The 13,560-nt window shown below is 45.0% G+C and overlaps 1 protein-coding gene across 1 annotated transcript in view; it reads right to left on the reverse strand.

Moving 5' to 3' along the window:
• Nucleotides 1–10,217, reverse strand: part of RPL28 (ribosomal protein L28) — a 15,113-nt gene extending 4,896 nt beyond the window's left edge. Inside the window, exons 1-4 of the mRNA XM_063942683.1 lie at nt 10,122–10,217; nt 8,373–8,461; nt 6,090–6,213; nt 4,240–4,358 (exon numbers count right to left, since the gene is read on the reverse strand). Of these exons, the coding sequence (XP_063798753.1) occupies nt 4,240–4,358; nt 6,090–6,213; nt 8,373–8,453 (324 nt within the window). The 5' untranslated portion in view covers nt 8,454–8,461; nt 10,122–10,217. The remainder of the gene's footprint in view (nt 1–4,239; nt 4,359–6,089; nt 6,214–8,372; nt 8,462–10,121) is intronic.
• Between the last annotated feature and the right edge of the window lie 3,343 nt (nt 10,218–13,560).

Raw genomic sequence — 13,560 nt, forward strand, 5'->3', positions numbered from 1 at the left:
GGCTGGCATCCGTGGTCACCAGAACCCAGTCCTGTATGCCGAATCTGCGGCCCTCTAGAAGATGAGCACTCTGCAGCCACCACAGCAGAGACACCCTGGTTCTTGGAGACAGGGTTATTAGCCGATGCATCTGAAGATGCGATCCGGACCATTGGTCCAACAGGTCCCACTGAAAGATTCTGGCATGGAACCTGCCGAAAGGAATTGCTTCGTAAGAAGCCACCATCTTTCCCAGGACTCGCGTGCAGTGATGCACCGACACCTGTTTTGGTTTCAGGAGGTCTCTGACTAGAGATGACAGCTCCTTGGCTTTCTCCTCCGGGAGAAACACTTTTTTCTGGACTGTGTCCAGAATCATTCCCAGGAACAGTAGACGTGTCGTCGGAACCAGCTGTGACTTTGGAATATTCAGAATCCAACCGTGCTGGTGTAGCACCTCCTGAGATAGTGCTACTCCTACCAACAACTGCTCCCTGGATCTCGCCTTTATTAGGAGATCGTCCAAGTACGGGATAATTAAAACTCCCTTTTTTCGAAGGAGTATCATCATTTCCGCCATTACCTTGGTAAACACCCTCGGTGCCGTGGACAGTCCAAACGGCAGCGTCTGGAATTGGTAATGGCAATTCTGTACCGCAAATCTGAGGTACTCCTGGTGAGGATGATAAATGGGGACATGCAGGTAAGCATCCTTGATGTCCAGGGATACCATGTAATACCCCTCGTCCAGGCTTGCAATAACCGCCCTGAGCGATTCCATCTTGAACTTGAATTTTTTTATGTATGTGTTCAAGGATTTCAAATTTAAAATGGGTCTCACCGAACCGTCCGGTTTCGGTACCACAAACAGTGTGGAATAGTAACCCCGTCCTTGTTGAAGTAGGGGCACCTTGACTATCACCTGCTGGGAATACAGCTTGTGAATTGCCTCTAGCACAGCCTCCCTGCCCGAGGGAGTTGTTGGCAAGGCAGATTTAAGGAAACGGCGGGGGGGAGACGCCTCGAATTCCAGCTTGTACCCCTGAGATACTACTTGAAAGATCCAGGGATCCACCTGTGAGCGAGCCCACTGATCGCTGAAATTTTTGAGGCAGCCCCCCACCGTCATGCGGCGGACTTGGAAGAAGCGGGGGAGGACTTTTGCTCCTGGGAACCTGCTGTTTGTTGCAGCCTTTTTCCCCTACCTCTGGACAGAAAAGACCCGCCTTTTCCTCGCCTGTTTTTCTGGGTCCGAAAGGACTGTACCTGATAAAAGGGCGCTTTCTTAGGCTGTGAGGGAACATGGGGTAAAAATGCTGACTTCCCAGCTGTTGCTGTGGAAACTAGATCCGAGTGACCATCCCCGAATAACTCCTCACCCTTATAAGGCAAAACTTCCATGTGCCTTTTGGAATCTGAATCCCCTGTCCACTGCCGAGTCCATAAGCCTCTCCTAGCAGAAATGGACAATACACTTATTTTGGATACCAGCCGGCAAATATCCCTCTGTGCATCCCTCATGTATAAAAGTGCGTCTTTTATATGCTCTACGTTCAGCAAAATAGTGTCCCTGTCTAGGGTATCTATATTTTCTGACAGGGAATCTGACCACGCAGCAGCAGCGCTGCACATCCAGGCTGAAGCTATAGCCGGTCTCAGTATCACACCTGTGTGTGTATATATAGATTTCAGGATAGCCTCCTGCTTTCTATCAGCAGATTCCTTCAGGGCGGCCGTATCCGGAGACGGTAGTGCCACCTTCTTCGACAAGCGTGTGAGCGCTTTATCCACCCTAGGGGATGTTTCCCAGCGTGACCTATCCTCTGGCGGGAAAGGGTACGCCATTAGTAACCTCTTAGAAATTACCATCTTTTTATCAGGGGAAGCCCACGCTTCTTCACACACTTCATTTAACTCTTCGGATGGAGGAAAAGCTACTGGTAGTTTTTTCTCTCCAAACATTATACCCTTTTTTGTGGTACCGGGGGTAACATCAGAAATGTGCAACACATTTTTCATTGCCTCAATCATGTAACGTGTGGCCCTACTGGAAGTTACATTAGTCTCTTCGTCGTCGACACTGGAGTCAGTATCCGTGTCGACATCTGTGTCAACCATCTGAGGTAGCGGGCGTTTTAGAGCCCCTGATGGTTTTTGAGACGCCTGGGCAGGCACAGGCTGAGAAGCCGGCTGTCCCACATTAGGTATGTCGTCAAACCTTTTATGTAAGGAGTCGACACTATCACGTAATTCCTTCCACAGCACCATCCACTCAGGTGTCGACCCCGCAGGGGGTGACATCACATTTACAGGCATCTGCTCCGCCTCCACATAAGCCTCCTCATCAAACATGTCGACACAGCCGTACCGACACACCGCAAACACACAGGGAATGCTCTGACAGAGGACAGGACCCCACAAAGCCCTTTGGGGAGACAGAGAGAGTATGCCAGCACACACCAGAGCGCTATATAACACTGGGATCCCACTATCAATGAGTGTTTTCCCTATAGCTGCTTTTTTATATATATTACATATATATATTACATATATATTATATATATATATATATATATATATATATATATATATATATATATATATATATATATATATATATATATATATATATCTATCTATACTGCGCCTAAATTTAGTGCCCCCTCTCTTTTTTACCCTTCTGTAGTTTTCTCAGACTGCAGGGGAGAGCCAGGGAGCTTCCTTCCAGCGGAACGGTGAGGGAAAAATGGCGCCAGTGTGCTGAGGGAGAAGCCCCGTCCCCTTTTCGGCTGACTTTCTCCCGCTTTTTCTGTGATACTGGCAGGGGTAATTTTACATCTATATAGCCTCTGGGACTATATATGATGTATATTTTGCCAGCCAAGGTGTTATCTATTGCCCTCAGGGCGCCCCCCCCCCAGCACCCTGCACCCATCAGTGACCGAAGTATGAGGTGTACATGAGGAGCAATGGCGCACAGCTGCAGTGCTGTGCGCTACCTTGGTGAAGACTGAAGTCTTCTGCCGCCGATTATCCGGACATTCTTCGTGCTTCTGGCTCTGTAAGGGGGACGGCAGCGCGGCTCCGGGAACGAACACCAAGGTCGGGTCCTGCGGTCGATCACTCTGGAGCTAATGGTGTCCAGTAGCCTAAGAAGCCCAAACTACCACCTGTTAGGTAGGTTCGCTTCTTCTCCCCTTAGTCCCTCGCTGCAGTGAGTCTGTTGCCAGCAGATCTCACTGAAAATAAAAAACCTAAATATACTTTCTTTCTAGGTGCTCAGGAGAGCCCCTAGTGTGCATCCAGCTCGGCCGGGCACAAGAATCTAACTGAGGTCTGGAGGAGGGTCTTAGTGGGAGGAGCCAGTGCACACCAGTAGTCTAAAAGCTTTCTTTATAGTTGTGCCCAGTCTCCTGCGGAGCCGCTAATCCCCATGGTCCTTACGGAGTCCCCAGCATCCACTAAGGACGTTAGAGAAACAAATATTTTTAAAAGAATGTATGAACAAAGCCTAAACAAAATGAAGCCAAAAGCTAAATTTACTACTCACCATGAACATGAGTGGGGATATTTATACCCCTCTTCCACTGCCGCAATAATCTGGGTTATTGCCAGTGTCTACCTGGGTCGCGAACTTGTATAATAACCCTGGTCCAGTGACCCAGGAATCTGACCTGTGTTGCTACCAGGGTTGGACACGGTAAGGACCCAGGTAAGGGTGCAGTGTAAACGGGTGACCCAGGTCACCCAACCCAGTGACCCACTAACAGCCTATGGAGAGTTGGATCACAGGCGCTTTGAGATGTAATCTCCAAGCACCAGCAGAGGGAAGACCTGCCATTAACCCAGGTCCAGTCTGTGGTGTGAATGGGGTTTCCAGCCACTGTGACACTACACTGTGACAACTATTCAGTGATCTGGTTTGGACTCTGTTTAATGATGGAAAAGGGGTAGATATTAAACACTGCTCAAGAGACTTAGGAGGGCGTCTATTAGAGCTCGGAGATAAAATTGTGAGATAAAGTACCAGCCAAGCAGCTTCTGCCTTACATTTTACAGGCTGTGTTTGAAAAATGACAGCAGCTGATTGGTTGGTACTTTATTGCTCACAACTGTCTCTCTCCAAGCTTTGTTAAATACCCCCTAGTCTTTATCACCACCATACACAAATGTGAACACGCTAAAATTAATCAATTAGATGGTCGGTAAGGGAGCTCAAGAAGTACTGTAATATCCAACTATGCCAAAACATCCACTCACCATACGGAGGTCCCTCCTGTAATTATTCTTGCGAATAATGTGGCGCAAGCTGCTTAGGGTGGCGCGGGAGTTCTTGTTGATGGTGATTTTCTCATAGGATGTAGCAGGTTTGCGCTGGCCTAAACACAAGATTTCACATCACAACCACATAACTTAGGAAAATAAACTTCTGAATACAGTTTTGTATGTGTCTAAAGTAAAAATGAGCAAATGAATGTATAAAAATATCCTCCTTATGGGACTTTACTTAGCTGCCCTTGCCAGAAACAAGAAATGTAAGCGTGTCTTGCTCTTTGAGAAGTCTTGCTTTTACTTGCACTGTATTTAAACAAGTGCCACTGACCAACTTACCACTGCACAAATTATCGCACCTGTTGGGATTGCTGGAAGATTCCTCAAGCCCAGCAGAGCAATTATTGCTGCTCAGTTGGCAACAGTCATGCACTATATTATCGGCCCAATCATGTAGATGACTACACAGTGTATGGCCACCTAGGGCATATTCAATTATGTACGAGAATAGCAAAAATATTTCTTCCCGCAGGTGACAGGGACTTTGATTTTTTTTGAACAGCTGGGATCTCTTTTCTTGCAGCACCAGAGCATAAATAATTTTTCCTAAAATCCTTATTTTTAGTAAAAATGGTTGGGAACTGCAGCTGCAACCTAATGACTAATTAAACAATTTGAAGTTTCTAATTAACTTAATCCAATTTGCACCCCCTCCTACAGTTCTTCAGCATCAGACAGACGAGAGCTTCCAGGGACCAGCCAGGCAGAGGTCAGGTGCTATCCCTAACCTTTCACCACACTACCTAATACCACCACTCACCCTGCAACCCCTCCCTGCATACACTACCACTAACCCTGAACCTACCACTCCCCCTGCACACACTACCACTAACCCTGAACCTCACTACCCCTAACCCTGCAAGCCACACACACACACACACACACACACTACATCCACTCACAGTTTTGGCAGCAATCCGAGAGCTACCCACTGTGCAAAAAAATAAAATAAAATCTAATTGGATATCACAGGTATTGGAAATGGACATACCCGCAGTAATCCAAAATTGGTTGCAAGGTCCACGTCATTTTTTGCGGCCAAAATATCGCTAACAATTGGATATGGGCCTTAGAATTACAGTTCATTGTTAAAGAACAAGTACGGTATGAGCTCACATCTGGTTCTATACACTGGCTTATGGCTAAAAAGTCAATAAAAGCAAAGAATAAAATCAAGTTTATAATTAAAATGGTGATCAAAATAGCAACATTTGCCAAAATTTCAAAACATTACATGTAAAAACAGTTTCCCCATGACTATACTGAGGTAGTCCGCAAGGTCTTTATATATTTCTGAAGAATCTTTGTTCCAAATAGTCTAAATAGCTCTGTTTGATTATATGTATCCATTCTGAGTTTGTCCAGAGCCTAATCTGCCCTTAACCACAGAAGTTTTCAAAGGTATCCTCAGGAATATTTAATACCACCTGTAAATCTATTATGTCAATAAATGTACATGCACCCCATCTAGATCTGAAAAATATGCACTGCTAGGGTTCCATGCATTTGCTGCACATTTTACACTCATACACTTTTAAAGATACAATATCATCAACACAGGATCACGGGACTAATTTGTGCACAAATACAAAACATTTTCTATTCATTTTTACTTTTCTGGGTTTATATGCAATTACTGCAAAGGAGTATGTAGTTGTGCAACTGTATGGAAAATGTGACCATGTATGACAGAAGTTCAGCGTCACTTGGGAAAACTGAGTATTTTTGAATTACAAGATGCAATATCTTCAGTAATGAAGCACCAAGAAGCCACCTACCAGCACGCTTTTTCAGAACGACAATGATCCCCTTCCCATCAGCAGCAGGCTCGACGCCGACGGTTTTCCTGTGGATGAGACCATTGTAGCGAAAGGAGTTCCTGGCCTTCAGGTTGTTGGGTTCCTACGTGGAAGATCATTGAAAAGAACTGAATGAGACATCCTATCAGAACACGAACGTTTAAAACAAATACAACTTGCTCTGTTAACTATGGTTCCTATGGATAAATTGGGTATGGATCGCCAGATCTACATAAGGTTTACAGTCATTAGGTCGACTATGCAGTAGGTCGACACATGAACAGGTCGACCTGACAAAATGTTGACAGAAGGAAAGGTAGACTGGGTGAACATGTCGACGTATAAATGGTCAACGTGACAAAAGTTCAACATCAAAAAAGGTCACCATTTTAACAGTTTTTGGTGTCGTTTAGACAGTCACAGCACGTGGAACCCCAATTAGTGTAACGCTTCACTCGCCATCCTTCGGGCAAGGTGCCTCGCTCCTCTACACAGGTTACTGTTCCCAATTGTAGTCCACGTGGATGATAAAGTAGGAAAAAGTTGATTATGCAAAAAAAACACAACAAAAAAAACCCATCAAAACTGCGATGACCTACTGCACGTCGACCTTTATATGGTCGACCTAGAGTCCAAATACCGGATAAATCACATTACCAGTATGGAGAAATCTCTAAGCTGCAGTTAAAAATACATACACTTTCCATAAAAACCCAAGTTTAAAAATATAACAAAGAAACCTAGTGATTACCATGTCAACTTTTATGTTTAATAAGTATATGTACATAATCGGTCAGATGTTTTAATTGGAAATAATGCCCAAAAGGCATAAAACAATGATAAAGATCTGTTTGATGCAACTATATGTTAGTGAGTGTATAAAATACAACCAGTTGCTGTGGAATGCTGGTTTCAGTTCTAAGTATAAGATTATACACATTCACACACAGTTACTAAATGCACACACCAGTCTAACAGAGGGTTTGTCATTTAGACTTTTCCAAAGACTGTGTGGCCTGTGACTTGGCCATCTATACTGCATTACTATTTTCAGTGAAATATTGATACTAGGCACCATGTAAATGTATTTTGTACCCCAATAGAAGCTCTAGCTGATGGATCAAATATTGAAAGCATGAATCTAGCCGCCATCCTGCCACAGACTTGCAGCAACTGCCTTAGCTTCACACCACACATGTAGTATGACTGCACCTCTATTCACACAGGACATATGCTTAACCACACTGTTCCCATTGGAACACTTGCTGATATTGGAACTGATCAGTGTACAGGTTCATTCCCACAAGTTACACATTTTAAGTGTGTATATTAAAACAAGTCAGTTTCATATTTAAAGCCTGGAACACCATATGCCAAGTAATGGGACAATATTTGTAGATCATTTTTGATGCTACAGATACATTATATTTAGGATTCATTTAATATTTATTTTATTATTTAGTTACAAATATTAAGCTATTAGCAATATGAAAGGTATAGACTGTTTTCTGCGCAGAACATTTTTTCTCATCCACCTTGACTTGTCAGCTTCTTTGACAGCTGACCTCTCCTCCTTCAAACCCTACTCTTAGGTTCCATGACTCTGCCCTCTCACCTTTCTAGCTGAAGAGCTTCAAAGGTGTTTTGAAAACACACCAGTTTATTAAAGCATGCTCGTTATCCTCACAATCCTAACATATGCCCGATGTCCAGCCTCCTAACCTCTGCAGAGTTCGCCTCCGGGCAGGGATTTCTACCCTCTTGTTTACACCCACCAAGTGAGTAGTGCACTCCCAAAGAAGCAGCTCTGATCCCGTGTCTCCTGTCTGAGCATTGGGTCTCTGACTGTATGATGGGTGTGGTATGAGTTGCCGGCGGCCGGGTTCCCGGCGTCCAGCATACTAGCGCCGGGATCCTGAACGCCGGCTTGCCGACAGCAGGGCGAGCGCAACCACGCTATCTATTCTCCCTCCAGGGGGGTCGTGGACCCCCAAGAGGGAGAACAGGTGTCGGTATACTGTGCGCCGGGATCCCAACAACCGGTATACTGAATACCACCCCTGTATGACCTGTCCATTCAGCTGTATAGAGGTCAAGGGGTTTTTACCTTGTACTGTGACTGCTGTTGTGTGTGTTCTACTGTAATTTGTGATATAGCTTGACATCACTTACAAGAAAGAGGATTAAAAAAAACAACTAAATTTAAAACAATTTAATTTCAGTTTCCGTTACAAGCCAGAATAATTAATTCTCTATACTTACAGTGCTATACACCTGCTTGTTTCTTTTGATTAGGAAACTAGAGCAGTTCCTGACGATCATCCATTGCAAACTAGCAGACATTTTTGCACCTACAGTAAAACAAGTATTTAGGATAGTTTATGGCGTACAGCAACAAAGACAGGGACAAAGTTTGAAAGAATCGGTTAAATGCTATAGACCATAACTCATCGGCTCCCAAACGTGGTGCTAAAGGCACCCCCAACAGCCCAGGTTTTAAGGATATCCATTCTTAGGCACAGGTGACTTAATTAGTACCTCAGTTTAATTATACCATCTGTCCACAAGCAGGGATATCCTAAAAATCTGAACTGTTGGGGTGCCTTGAGGACCACGGTCATAGCTCAAAGATGAAAAAACACCAGACTAGACTAGAGGTACCCCAAACTCAGTCCTCAAGGTCCAAGTTTTAAGTATATCGATGCTTAGCCACAGGTGACTTAATTTAGTACCTCAGTCAATTCAATTTAACCATCTTTGCCGAGATATGGATCTCTTTAAAACCTGTACAGTGTGCTTTGAGGACTAGGTGGGCACCACTAGACGTAGATCAACATAACTGATTTATTAAAAGAAATCTTGAACATTCTCTAGTGGTGCATTCACAAAGCGACTGCACAGTAAAGCAGTGGCCCCCAAACTCAGTCCTTCAAGGCAACCGAACAGGTTTTAAAGACATATGCCTGATCACAGGTGGCCATTTCAAATGAACAATCTGTGATTAGGTGCATTGTTAACAAGCGTTTGGGAACTACTGCCGTAAAAGATAAATCCACCTTCAACCGTCCACTACATTAAACACATAATAGGACCAAAAAGTCCACTTTATACATGGGAACCTTATCATACCAATCTTCTTTACATACGCTTTTAGTGCAGAATCTCCTGACACAGCACTGGGAATGTGCACTTTCCCTTAAAAGATAATCTTAAAAACAAAAAAAAGCTATGACAGACAGACACAAAATAAAATAGTCCTTTTACTAAAGATTTCAGGATTTGAATTCAACTATGTGCATTTAATGTGACTTTAGACCCCCTCCCCTTTGCAAGATGTGTCAGACACACTATGTAACGTCTTTAGTACATAGATCTATACACACGCACATCTATATACATGGCTGACCAAGCGTGTAAATCACAGGACACATTACAGTATAGGGAGGATGATGATGATGGCAGCAGCATTGTGGTGGGGAAGAGTGTTTGTACCATACTTGCCTACCTGACCCTCCCCATGAGGGAGAAAATGCTCTGTTCCTGGACTTTCCTGGTAATGTATGATTGCCATCACCTGTGGTGAGCTAGGTAATTGATAAGAAAGGTGTTTCACCACAGGTGATGGCAATCATACATTACCAGGAAAGTCCAGGAACAGAGCATTTTCTCCCTCATGGAGAGGGTCAGGTAGGCAAGTATGGTTTGTACCCACGACCACTAATAATACTAACAGTTCGCGCCTACATCTGTGCGTAGGCCTCGCACCCAGTCACCAGCATCACCCAGGCATTACATGGACACAGTGCAGCATGTCCGCCATGAGGGCCGCTGAGCTGTATGAGAGCGGCCGCACACAGGCCTGACACATGCTGGCACCAAGGCCCCCATCCCCCGCACCCCACGGAGGACACAGGCGCAGCCCAGCGTCACAGGGGCGCAATGACGCCGCACCGCAGCCTCCCGTGGAGCCGCCTGTCCTCCGGTGTGAGAGCAGCGGACGCAGCACGTTACCTCTCTCCGCTCAGCCACGGGAAGGAAAGGAAGGGAAAGGGGCGGAGCCGCTGCTTATTTCCTGTCCGCCAATGACTCGCCTCCACCGGATACTGCGTCATACGCACGCACAGCGTACGAGCGCCATGTTGGGGGAGGGCACGCCATTTTTAATAGGGGAAAGACAGAGGTTCCCAAACGCGGTCCAGTCTGTTCACCCCATCGCGTACTTGCCTACCTGACCCTCTCCATGAGGGAGAAAATGCTCTGTTCCTGGACTTTCCTGGTAATGTATGATTGCCATCACCTGTGGTGAAACACCTTTCTTATCAATTAACTAGCTCACCACAGGTGATGGCAATCATACATTACCAGGAAAGTCACCTGTGGCCAAGCATAGATAAACCTAAAATCTGCAGGGTTGGGGTGCTTTGAGGGCCGTGTTGGGAACCTCTGGGTTAAGAGAAAAAAATAATAGAATGTGACGGCTGGGTCGGTACAGGTTTGGATAAGGCTGGTGTGATGATATAGGAAGGATTAACTGCAGGAATAAACAGTTCTCTTTAAATATTTCATTTGTATTGAAAATATTTGGAGTAATAAACAATATTTCCGGTCCCTGTGCTTATGCATTCCTCATATCTGCTGACCCTTTCTGCTGTTTTGGAGGGGAGGTAGAGGTGAAATGGCCAGGGGTGTCATGTAGCCATTACATTGTCCCATCCCCACTTCCTCTGCACAATGTCACTGCAACTTCGTGCACCCCTGAGAGTCCCCTTCAATGAGAATACCCCAAAATTACAGCTGCTGCCAGTGGGCGCCTCAGTATACAGCAGACATTAGCATAAATTTGCAGCCTGTACAGCATTAGCGCCCCCCTCTGAATTAGGCCCATGATGAGCAGGTTAGAGCGCTACTGAGACCCTGTACACAGTTAAAGTGTGAAAGGCTCTGCTAATCTCAGCAACTGCGTACAAAGCTGCAGCGCAATCGGCAGGTCCTTCAATAATCAGCCTACTGACTAACCCTATGGTTGTGCAGCATGGCCGCCTGAAGTAAGACACTGGAGCCATCTTTAATGCATAAAGGATCATAGGCGAAGGCAGCAGAACACCCTGAAAATGGTTGCGACACACTTGCATTTATGCCACCGCTCCCCATTTTCTCCCCCAAACGGTGCCCTCTTGTCAATGACTATGCAGATGAATCATCACTATGATAATGGACTTTGATGCGAGCGCAGTGTGATTAAGATGAATGTGCAATTGGCCAACAATTGCTGTGAAAACATCAGTATGAGTATAGCATACAGCTATGAATCAGGCACTTTGTACAGAATTGCATATATCATTGCAAACGCAGTTCGTGTATGCGCAGTAAGGTTTTCCGATTTTATTTATTATTTGCACATGTACTGTATAGGAACAAAACATCGGCCAATTGCGACCAAATTGACCTAGCGTCCGCCTCTTAGCTAAGCCCAAGGTCCAGACAGTCAGAAGACGATGGTTTGTAACAAGCAATGTCTAGGGCAGGTGGCATACAGGTTGGTCAGGTTACAAGCAATATTTGAGATAGATGACAGGTAAGTATAATTAGCAGTATGATGGTCAAGAGAAAGCAACTAATACATGCATCGGTGGCTAGTAAACATGTAGTCAGCAAGACAAGCCTCTCACAGTTAGGGTTGTGATGATTAAAACCCAAATGCATAGACTAGCTGTGGAATGTCATGGCAAAAAGGTGGCTGAAAGACTGAAAGCATGGCAGAACGGACTTCTCAGATCCACCGCTTGCATGTAAAGCCGCAGCATCGAAGGAACATCAGTCTGACTATCAGAACTCAGGGAATCCTATGGTTGCTCAGATAGTCTGTTGCAAGACACTGGGCCAGAACCACTGTGTAAGAAGACGCATGCCTGCGTTTAAAACACAACACCCCTGTTACCTTCCACAGGGCAGGATGTACCTCTGTATTATTTCTCCATTTCTTGTATCAGGCATGTACTAATAAAGTTTTCTCTAAATTAACTTCCTATCCTTCCGCATATATGTTATTCCGCAGGAGGGCCATGCTGTTAGGCCCCTCCATTGAGTTCCCACAATACGCGTATGTACTAATCTTCGTTATGGTTAGCTGTGCTTGCTTAATAATGCTGCAATTGCACGACAAATTTCTCTGCAGCATCCAAAAACAATCTCCTGGAGCTGCCGGCGCCCCCTCCTCTTCTTGCCCCTCTCCTGCCCACTGTTCCTGTCAGCACACTCTGCCTCATTCACTCCTTTGTCCCAACCCTATGTACATGTAGACATTAACTGTACATAGTACAACATCCTACTTAACCACTGGCATCTGTGATCACCACAAACACACAGAGGTGCGGCCTGACAAATCTTAGTTAATGGCAGCGATGAGAAAGCGAGTCAGTAGGGACATCGTAACGTTAATAGTGCGATAATATCGCAAATAAAATGCAATGATTAGTACATCTCGTTCACAAACTGTCACTATCTGTCAATCACTTTGTGTCCTTATCTACCCTACGAGCACCCCTGCAAAATCATCATGGCACATGCCCAGTGTATCTCTGTTGCACGCACAGCAGCAAAGATATCAGCCAACTGCACAGAAGTTCCTCATTTGGGCTTCTAATTACGTTTAATGAAGAACAGTCTGATGGTGGATGGACCCGCTTGGCCGCAAGGAGACTGCACATGTGCAGCAGTCCCGCCGCCGTCGACTCTGACCGCAGTATGCTTCGGTCAGGCCGGATGACAGGACGGCGGGATTTCATAGTGAACACATACATTTCAATGTATGTGTTCACACAGTGCGGCTAAATCCCGTGTGTCACTGGCCGGGATCACGCAGAACACGATCTGTGTGCACACAAAAAACCCTCCCAGCCAGTGGGTCCCGTTCAGCGGAACTCGCTTGGCCGCTATGTGTGGCCCAGCAGTAATGGATTGTCTTAAAGCAGGATTTCCCAAACTCAAGGCCTAATTCAGATTTGATCGCAAAAGCAAAATCTTTCTCTAATGGGCAAAACCATGTGCACTGCAGGTGGGGCAGGTATAACGTGCAGAAAGAGTTAGATTTGGGTGGGTTATTTTGTTTCTGTGCAGGGTAAATACTGGCTGCTTTATTTATACATACCTCCCAAATTTTGGAGGGTATAAAAAGGGACTCCCCGCGCGGGTAGCTGCGCCTGCCGGGAAAAAGGTGATGTGACCTCAGAAAAGGGGGTGTAGCCTCGTGGCAAAGTCACAATCGCAGAGGCTCCCAACTTTATTTATTTATTTATATGTTTGTAATTATTTAGTTTGTTTAATATGTGCTAGTCATAGCATATTATTATTATTATTATTATTATTATTATTATTTTCAAAATATCCATCTAAGTATTTAATGGTATGGTTATTTTAAAATCTCTTTTTTTTATCTATTCTTCCATGTATT

This window comes from Pseudophryne corroboree, chromosome 10 (genome assembly GCF_028390025.1).
Source record: "Pseudophryne corroboree isolate aPseCor3 chromosome 10, aPseCor3.hap2, whole genome shotgun sequence".
Lineage (NCBI taxonomy): Eukaryota > Metazoa > Chordata > Amphibia > Anura > Myobatrachidae > Pseudophryne > Pseudophryne corroboree.